General features: G+C 39.3%; 2 protein-coding genes across 4 annotated transcripts in view; one reads left to right on the top strand and one right to left on the bottom strand.

The window, feature by feature from the left end:
- Positions 1-152: 152 nt before the first annotated feature.
- LOC111461834 (protein phosphatase 2C and cyclic nucleotide-binding/kinase domain-containing protein-like) lies at positions 153-6168 on the bottom strand. 2 transcript variants are annotated; one of them, XM_023105524.1, is made up of 16 exons: positions 5846-6168; positions 4148-5765; positions 3900-4031; positions 3590-3823; positions 3369-3494; positions 3184-3246; positions 3014-3096; positions 2685-2916; positions 1923-2242; positions 1738-1825; positions 1581-1647; positions 1196-1476; positions 1059-1124; positions 866-987; positions 619-775; positions 153-524 (listed from the first exon to the last, which is right to left on the bottom strand). In XM_023105524.1, the coding sequence occupies exons 2-16, from the start codon at positions 5183-5185 to the stop codon at positions 279-281; spliced, it is 3255 nt and encodes a 1084-aa protein (XP_022961292.1). In that variant the 5' UTR covers positions 5186-5765; positions 5846-6168; the 3' UTR covers positions 153-278. The 2 variants fall into 2 exon arrangements, with proteins under 2 accessions (XP_022961292.1, XP_022961293.1); XM_023105525.1 differs by having other exon boundaries at positions 1196-1473; positions 4148-6166.
- A 1868-nt stretch (positions 6169-8036) lies between these two features.
- LOC111461838 (probable RNA methyltransferase At5g51130) overlaps positions 8037-8801 on the top strand; it is a 4108-nt gene continuing 3343 nt past the window's right edge. The window contains exons 1-2 of one of the 2 annotated variants that reach the window (XR_002713648.1): positions 8037-8327; positions 8625-8739. Coding sequence is in view for 1 of the 2 variants with exons in the window: in XM_023105530.1 (XP_022961298.1) it covers positions 8220-8327; positions 8625-8739 (223 nt within the window). In the remaining variant the exon portion in view is untranslated. The remainder of the gene's footprint in view (positions 8328-8624; positions 8740-8801) is intronic. The other variant, XM_023105530.1, reaches the window with a different exon arrangement.

The following is an 8801-nucleotide window of genomic DNA, read 5'->3' as shown; positions in this document are numbered from 1 at the left end:
AGGAGCTAGGGTTTCTTTTTTTTTTTTTTTTTTTTTTTTTTTTTTTTTTTGTTGTTGTTTTTTTTTTCTTTCTTTTTTTCATTAATGTTTAATATTTATGTCTTCTACGAGTTTATAAGGAATTTATTAGATCAAATAAAACTGTCGTGTTATCGGACAAAATTGAGAAAAATAATATCTATATTCACCGACCTAATCTTCACATGAACTTATGTCGAACAATTTCTCGAATTATGAATTTGTGTAGAAAGAGAACAATGGGAACCGATCGATAGACTTTACCAGTCGTTGACCCACTCGGCGACATCCAGTTCATCACGATCTTGAGTTGGTTTGACTAAAGGAATACTGTAATCTTCAGGGTAGCTCTCCAAATATCGAGCGACACGAGAAGTAATCGACTCGGGAATGGGAAAGGTACCGTCGTGGATTCCCTTCCAATCAATGCCATCGAACCAGGGATGACTTCTAACAGAGTTTTGATTCTCGTTTCCAAGTCTTTTCTTCTCATCAACTTCAAGTAACTGATCAAAGTAGGTATATATATGGTGGGTAATTAAAGGTGGGAATGGGGAGAATAGAGGAGAATTATTGATCACTATAGCAGCATTGCATTACCTTGACGATGAGATCAATTGCTTCATGACTGAAAATTTGGGGAAGACTTAATTGTCCTCTTGCGATCTTCGAAAACGTGTCGAGCTCGCCTTGTCGCCATGATCCGAACGGCATTTTACCTTTCAGCATGAAATAGATTAAGACTCCCAGTGCCCACCTGAGCGTTTATGATAGGGAGTTGTAAGTTGAAGTGCCTGAATATTGTCTCGTTTATGATTATGTAAGCATTGGGAGGTTTAATGTTTACCAGTCAGCAGCGAAACCATGGCCATTGCCCTGAACTATCTCGGGAGCTAAGAAGTCGGCCGCCCCGCAAATAGTATACGTTCTCTCGCCCGATGTTCGTTTTCCATATCTGAAGTCTACTAACTGCAACAAGAGGAATACAAAAAATTTACTGACAGAGACCTTGAAGACTGTTATCATGTAGGAAAATAGACCTGTATGTGTCCGGTTTGATTCAACATTAGAACATCAGGGGAGATTCCTCTGTGGAGAACACCAAGCTGAAAATTCAAACATTAATTTAGGATTGAAGAAGAACAGAGGATCAAACAACAAGTCCATAGAAACAAACCTTGTGCAAATCTTCCACTGCCATAACAAGAGAGGCTGCGAAGAAACGTGCAGAAGATTCATCGAGCGGGACTTGAAGTATCGAAGACAAAGGACAAGCAAGGCGAGTTTTTAGCAATATGCCAGCATGTGATTGGTCTAAACAAGTGCAGAGAATTTGCGGCACACATGCTGAAGAACTGATGCTCTTCATAAGATCTTTCTCCTTTGAAACTTGTGCTTCAAGTCCCAGCCTTTTGACCTTCTGTCTTGTAAACCTTTTTAAACTAAGCATAGTTTCTGCTTCAAATTCAAATTCACCAAGGCAGTTCCATAAGCTTGAGAAGTAGCCATCAAAGAAGAAAATTATTCATAGCCATTATAAAGAGGAGATACTACAAGATAACCTGTGTTCCTTAACCGAACTAGACCGATTTCACTGTATTCTGTGGAATATAAACACGTTTTCCACTCCTAAAAACAAAAACAATCAAAGAAGATAACAAAAGGTGTCAGATTCTGGATAAGAGTAACATAACCACGAACAGCAAAGTGTCTGCTCACCAGATCAGCGAGCTCGACTTTCGGAATAGCTGAAATGTCGAGAATTTTGTCTGAGTGATGGAGAGTGTCTGAAGAATGTTCCTTCGCCCTACATGAAGGCAAACGATGTGTACAGGGTAGGATATGACATAAGGAAAAATATGGTAAAAGTGTGGCCATACAACTCAAAAGCAAATGCAATATACTTTTGATCATCTTGAGAGAGCTTTGGTAAAGGGCCAACAACTGATTCAAACTTTTCCTTTGTTAAAATAGAACACACAACATCTCCTACAGCAACTGCTTGTAAGAAGCCCACATGCTCACCAAGAAGTCCCCATTCACCAAAATAACTTCCCTCTTTCTTAATAGCTACGATCTCGTTACCACTCCGTGCGGCATCATCCTCCTCTTGACTGGCATAATTGAAGCTGTAAACATTTGAACTGCTCATTAACTCCGCATCGAAAGTGATCCTCACTCGTCCCTTTTGAATAATGTGCAGTGCACATGAGCCGCCTTCCGTCTGCAAAAAAAAAGAAAAATTACTTGAAGAGTTGTAACAGCCCAAGCCCACCGCTAGCCGATATTGTCCTCTTTGGGTTTTCCCTTTCATGTTTCCCCTCAAACTTCTAAAACATGTCTATTAAGGAGAAGTTTCCACACCCTTATAAGGAATGCTTCTTCCCCTCTCCAACCAACGTGGGATCTTACAATCCACCTCCCTTGCGGACAACGTCCTCGTTGTCACACCGTTTGGTGTCTGTCTCTGATACCATTTGTAACAGCTCAAGCCCACTACTAGCAAATATTGTCCTTTTTGAGCTTTCCTTTGCGGGCTTCCGCTCAAGGTTTTAAAACGCATCTACTAAGGAGAGGTTTGCACACTCTTGTATAGAATATTTCGTTCCCCTCTCCAACCAATTAGGATCTCACATCAATTGCGTGCTATTATAAAATAAGGTTACCCCATCAACAATCAGCTGCCCATCTGCGAAGGTAACTTCAGAAAGGCAATCTGCAATGCGACTCAATTGCAAGATTGTTAACTTCGACAAAAGGTCGACAGATCGAAGAGATTTCAAAGATGACAAGTTCGAAAATTCTGATATAAGAATGCCACGAAAGTCCTCTCTTTTCAAAGCCCAAAGCGTCCCGCTTGTAACAGCACGTACTGAGGCTTGAAGTGGTTTGTTATACCTGAATATACATTATACACAAACCAAACTATTAAACAAATGAAGTATTAGCCATACATGATCAAACATGGAGCTGCAGTTAACAAGAGAAAACCCACATCAAAGCCAGTTCCCCGAAGGAAGATAGCTTCTCAGCTGTGTAGTGTTGCAGAATTCGAGGAACGTCTCCATGGCTTTCTTCCTGTAATTGCGATGATAGCATTAAGTCAACATAAAGCCTCAAGAAAATGCAATATAATAGGTTAGGAGAAAGAAAAATGATATGAACCTGGGTTGCCAAGACCTCAAATTCTCCACTGCCAACCACATAAAAACAGTCACCTTCCCCACCCTACAAACCAACACAGCCCATGCACATACTCAAATTCTCATTTGCATGCATGTATTTGATTTAAGGTAGCAGATGGCTTTCATGACAAGGGAAGAAAACAAGAAATAAAGAAGGAAAGATACTTGTTCGACTACGATTTGCCCGGGTATGACCTCAACTCTTTGCATACAATCTAGTAAGACTTGGCACTGAGAATCAGTCAGTTTTCTGAAGAGGAAATGGTCGTGCAATGCTCGTTCAATATGTGCCTGTGGAGTATGAAGCCAAAAACTCAGCAATGAAACAAATATGTAATGATTTTCTTCGATAATCAAGATATATTAAAAGCAAGACACGAGCTTACTTCTTCTTCCCATGACTTCCTGTGAGCTGGAGATGGAGGCACCCAGACTTGCCCGTTCTCTAGGGAACTCTCGATAGCCCGGAGACGTGCCCTTGACAAATCTTGCCTTGCACGGTTGTTTCTGTTCCAGCCAAAGGTAGAAGGAGACTCTGATCCTGTCACCTCCACGACTTGAGGAAGAGCAGATGGAACGATACCACCTCCAACGGATCTTGTCGATTCACTAGTAACAGTCTAACAAAACAAATATAACCAAATGTAAGAAACTATAGTGACTTGAATGGCAAAAAGATAAGGAAAGTCCTCGTACATTGGTTAGTCCATTGATATGCACCACGATAACCGTGATATCGTCTGTTCGAGTCTCAAATTGAAGCCAAAGTTTATAGGACTCAGCCACAATTGCAGCACAAGCATCACGGGGATCTTTATATTTAGAAACCTGTGAAGATAACAGCATTCATTCACTCATTCCTTAAGCAGTAATCAATCAAGAATTAGCAAACAATCTCACAAACATATTATAGAGTGCATTAAACATATGATAGAGTACATTACCATGTCGACCACGGTTTGGCTCGAAAGAAACTCAAATACCCCATCACTAGCAACAACAAAGAAAGGATGATCTGGTGTCAGCTCCAGAACAACAATTTCAGGCGTAGCAACAACGCCAATAGTCTCGGCAATCGAGTCGCCTATACTTCTTGTGAAAGCAGTGCCAGGGTACATCCCATTAGGTACCCAAAGCCTAGGAGGATCACCATCATCTCCTTCTTCAGTACCCCAGAACTGAATCTCAGGGTTCTTCAGCCCCTCAATCTGATCAAGTGTAAGAACTCTAGCACCACAAAGCTTAACACGTTCCACTTCATCGGTTCGGAACGGAGTTTGATCGATTGAGAGGTCGACAGCCACGACTTCCTTCCCTCTCCGCTCTGCTATAACCGCTCTCGAATCACCTGAATTAGCAACATATATAGTCCTACCTCTAACTAAAACAGTAATAGCAGTAGTACCACTCATGCTATCATCCAAGATATCTGCGTGCAACTGTGAATTAGTGGTTAAATAAGCCGCATGACAAGCTTCAACAGCGTCAGTGTGGAACCTACTATTTCTAAGTAAATTTTCACAGAGCTTCCGTTTAACAAACTGCGAGCACTGTGTTCCAAATTCCCCATGCCCATCGAAAACCCCAAAGAAATGGTCATCTGGGCTGTTCCCAAATGGGGTGTGGATGCAAAAACTGTCTTGATTTGCCTTATCAAGGGCATCGGGATAATACCCTCTTTGCGAAAGAAACGAATATTGTAATTTGAAGTTCCCGGAAGGAACTTTGATGGTTCGAGACCCCTCGGCGGGCAAGAACTGGGAAGAAACTCTCGACAGCCTCGTGATTCCAACTTCTGAATCTCTGTTGTTTGAATTCAATCGATTTAGTTGGTCGCCGATTTCGCCTTCTCGGCTATTAGAAGACGAAGAAGAGATCGTATCGATTTCAGCGGCAGTCTTGGCAATTTGGGCTTCAGCGATTCTCGAAGATCTTGAAGTAGTTTCCTCGCCAATACAAACCCTCGAAAAAACGCAACCCATTAGAGTAAGTACGGAAATGAAATAGGACGCGTCACAAAAATTGCCGCAAAATTCATCAGGTTCACGCGCCAAGGCTCGTTAGCCTGTGTACGAACTACTGACAGTCGCACTACACCACGCCGCAAGCTTAAATTAACCCAATGGCAGACAAAATGCAAGATGAACAATTTTTATGATCAATCTTCAGAATCGAAGTTTTTTCGAACACCCAGAGCCGGAATTGTGGAGATAACGGCGGAAAAATATCTCTCCGAGTCAATAACTCAACCAAAAACTACACCCCCGAGATTTTGTGCTGATTAAGCTTTAGACCTTGAAACTTTCTAGATTCCGATGAGAAATTCGGATGAACATGAAAACGACATTCTTGATCAACTGGGTAGAAATTAATTTTTTTTAAAAAGCGTGCTCCAGATAAAGAAGAACAATTAATTAACCAAAACCGAACCCCTTGAAGCCAAAAAGACTGCAACAGAGAAGCGGCTGATGAGAGAGTGATATCAGTCGATTTTGACGCTTGAAGAAATCACGAAGACTCAAAAATCGAGAGAGAAGGAAGAATCCGGAGGGAAAAGATTCACTAATCAGAGATAAAGGAGAGTCAGAACAGAGAAAGTGACTAAAATACTCAAAAAACCATGAACTCAGATAGTCACCGACCGTAAACAGAGCTAAAAAGATGCAGAACAGAGGTCAGCGAGGATCAAGGCCGCAGAGGCAGCTTTCTGCAGGTGAAGATTTTTGGTGTTTTCAAACGGCCCCTGTTCGTCCACGCATAAAGCTGGAACTTGAACAAATTACAGAGCAGACGGAGAAATGAGGTGGTCTAAGCAGAAGAAACGGCCCTACCCTTTGGCATAAAACGACATGGGATGTTTGGATCAACGTTGGTCTTCAGTGAATTTAACTGTGCATCAAGTACAGTACAACAAGGATAAAGAATGTCACCACCAATAAAAACGAATCCCAGAAAAGAAAGTGCAATAATTTAAATTTTTTTAATCTGGAATACGGTGGGGACTTTTGATGGTGCAAACTACCCAACGTGAAAAGAGCCTCGAGCGGCTAAGAACACCATCCACGTTCTCTCGTTATCATGCAAGTGGACCCTGACTCATCTTTCTGGCTCTAAAAGACCCACACTTTTGTCTTCAACGTTGTCGCTGTGCTGGGTTTTCAGGTAGTTGAGAGACTGAATTGGCGACGAACTCGATTCATAGCCCCTAACAATCGACATACATGATTCATGATTTTGATTACTTTAGAAGTGGGTCGTAATTTCGAATGTCAACAGCTAATCCCAAAGCTAACCAAGTGGAATGTGACAGTCCACTTCCAAGTAATATTAATTTTATGTTATAATCCATTAACTAATACATATTTAAAAAATATTTAAAATATGGCCGTGCATTCATAACTCTTTTATATTTGTCTCGTTCCGATGTTTTTTTTAGTAGATTCCATTCATGTTATTGGAAATAACACTTAAGAATATCTAATAAGTAGCCTCTATTTCTGTCACGGATAGACCTCTTTTAAGAACATGACATAGACAAGGCCGAAGAAATAATGGATTGGAAACAAAGGGGATGGGAATTAGGGTTTGGAATGTGAAAGATACCTAACAAACATTTAAAGCCTTAGTTAATGAAATCCAAGGAGAAAGGTAAAGGCAAAGTTGTAAATTTGATTGGGGAATTTTATTTTTAAAAACATTTTTAATACAAGTGGAGTGGGACCCAATTCTCGGCCTTTCTATTATTGGGCCCACTTTCTACTGCCAGCTTGTACTACAGAAGAAACAAGGATGCCACTTGGCATCTTACAATTTTGTTTATGAAAAGGTTGTATTTCCACGTAGGATGAGTTAACAGCTAATTAACGTAGGTGTTTGTTTTTATTTCTAAATTTGTCCTGCTTGGCCATGGATGACATATTTCCATATATTTTTATTTTTTGCATTAATTATTAATTATTTCATAATTGAGTTAATATACATATATGGCTTTTTTTCCCATTCACAGCCCATATCAATTAATTATTTCCCAATTATTTTTTAAAAAAATTTAAATCTTTCCTTCGTCTAAGCTTTCATCTTCCTGGAGGAGGATTGAAATAAGAGGCGGAGACTTAGGACGAGAATTAAAAAGGCTTTTTTGTTCTCTACCTGTCTGTAGATATCTATGTTTAGGAATGCCCATGAATGAGATAACTATAGAAATCCTGGAAAATTATGAAAAATGAAAAAAATATTATAGAAAATATAACAAATGAAGATGGTATACAAAATGCAGACAATTATGAGATAATTTTCGAACTTTATATTAACAATTTTCGATCCTATCCATCGAATATTGTTTAGTTGTCGGCTCATTTGTCATATCAATCTGGTTGTGCCATTTCTCCCTGTATATACAATATTGTCTTGATAGTTTACTATTAGGCTTGACGGAGTGGTTTTAAAAGGTTTTAGTCCACGAGTTATTATAGTTGAATGTATCTTTTTGTATCAAAATTTATTAAATAATAATAATAATAATGATAATAGTTTGCATGAAGATATATTTGCCAAATTTTATAGATAGAAGGCTAATAAAGATGTTTTTTTTAAAATAAAAGTTAACCCTTTTAACTAACTTTAAAGATTTACTAAAAATATGAAATCTAAATTTAAATATTTAAATGAATAAATCTAAAATAGATGGGGTTTTGAAAACTGCGGACTAAAATAGTATTTTAAATTAAAAAATTAGTGACCAAAATAGAGTGTGAGAAAATTTAATTGGAAAAGATGGAAAAAAAGGAAGGAAAAGGACGAAAATGACCTATATACGCGCTGCCCATGGGTTTGCCGCGAAAATTAGGAAGCGCATAACAGTGCTGGGGGAAGCTGGTTTAAACCCTAGAGATATTGGTTCCTCCATTGCATGCTGCCACCGCTTCCTCCGCCGGGGATTACCGTCGTTCATCGACGTTTCGTATTCACCTCAGAGAGTATCAGCAAAAGAGATAATTAAAGTTGCGATTTAAGGAGATGGCGGAAGAGCAGGAGAAAGCAGAAGCTGAACTCAAGCAAAATCCTAAAAGACGCAAGAAGCATGCTTTTCCCTATGGCAATTACCAAAGTTACTATGGATACCGGGTATTTCTCCTGACCTATTCTTCCCCACTTACCTCGGAGTTCTAGGTTGCCCTTCTTGGGTCTTCACGTGGTAAATATAGTTCTGAGAAGTATTCTCGATTGTCTCCGGTTTCTGGTTAAGATTCGAACTATTATCGGTTAGTGATAGAAACGAGAATTTAAAATTTCGAGAATTGGTGTAGACCAGTCAAGCTTGTTTTTCCAACTTCAGTGCTCTAATAATTTATGATTCGTTCTTATTCGGCCGACAGAATGTGCGTTACCCCTAGTTGCGTTTTCTTATTTTTTGTGTGGCAGTTAGGTCAAAAATTTGTTGAAGATCCGCGTCTAAAGGTTTTCAAGAAAGAATGGTTTGAAGGCAAGGATTGCTTGGATATTGGTTGCAATAGTGGGATGGTTACCATTCAGATAGGTAGCAATACTTCAATCTCAGTATTTATTTATTTATATATATATATATATATATATATATAT

Source organism: Cucurbita moschata, unplaced genomic scaffold (assembly GCF_002738365.1).
Source record: "Cucurbita moschata cultivar Rifu unplaced genomic scaffold, Cmos_1.0 Cmo_Scf00025, whole genome shotgun sequence".
NCBI lineage: Eukaryota > Viridiplantae > Streptophyta > Magnoliopsida > Cucurbitales > Cucurbitaceae > Cucurbita > Cucurbita moschata.
Note: the sequence above shows the minus strand (reverse complement) of the source record. Positions and strands in the feature narration are given on the sequence as shown.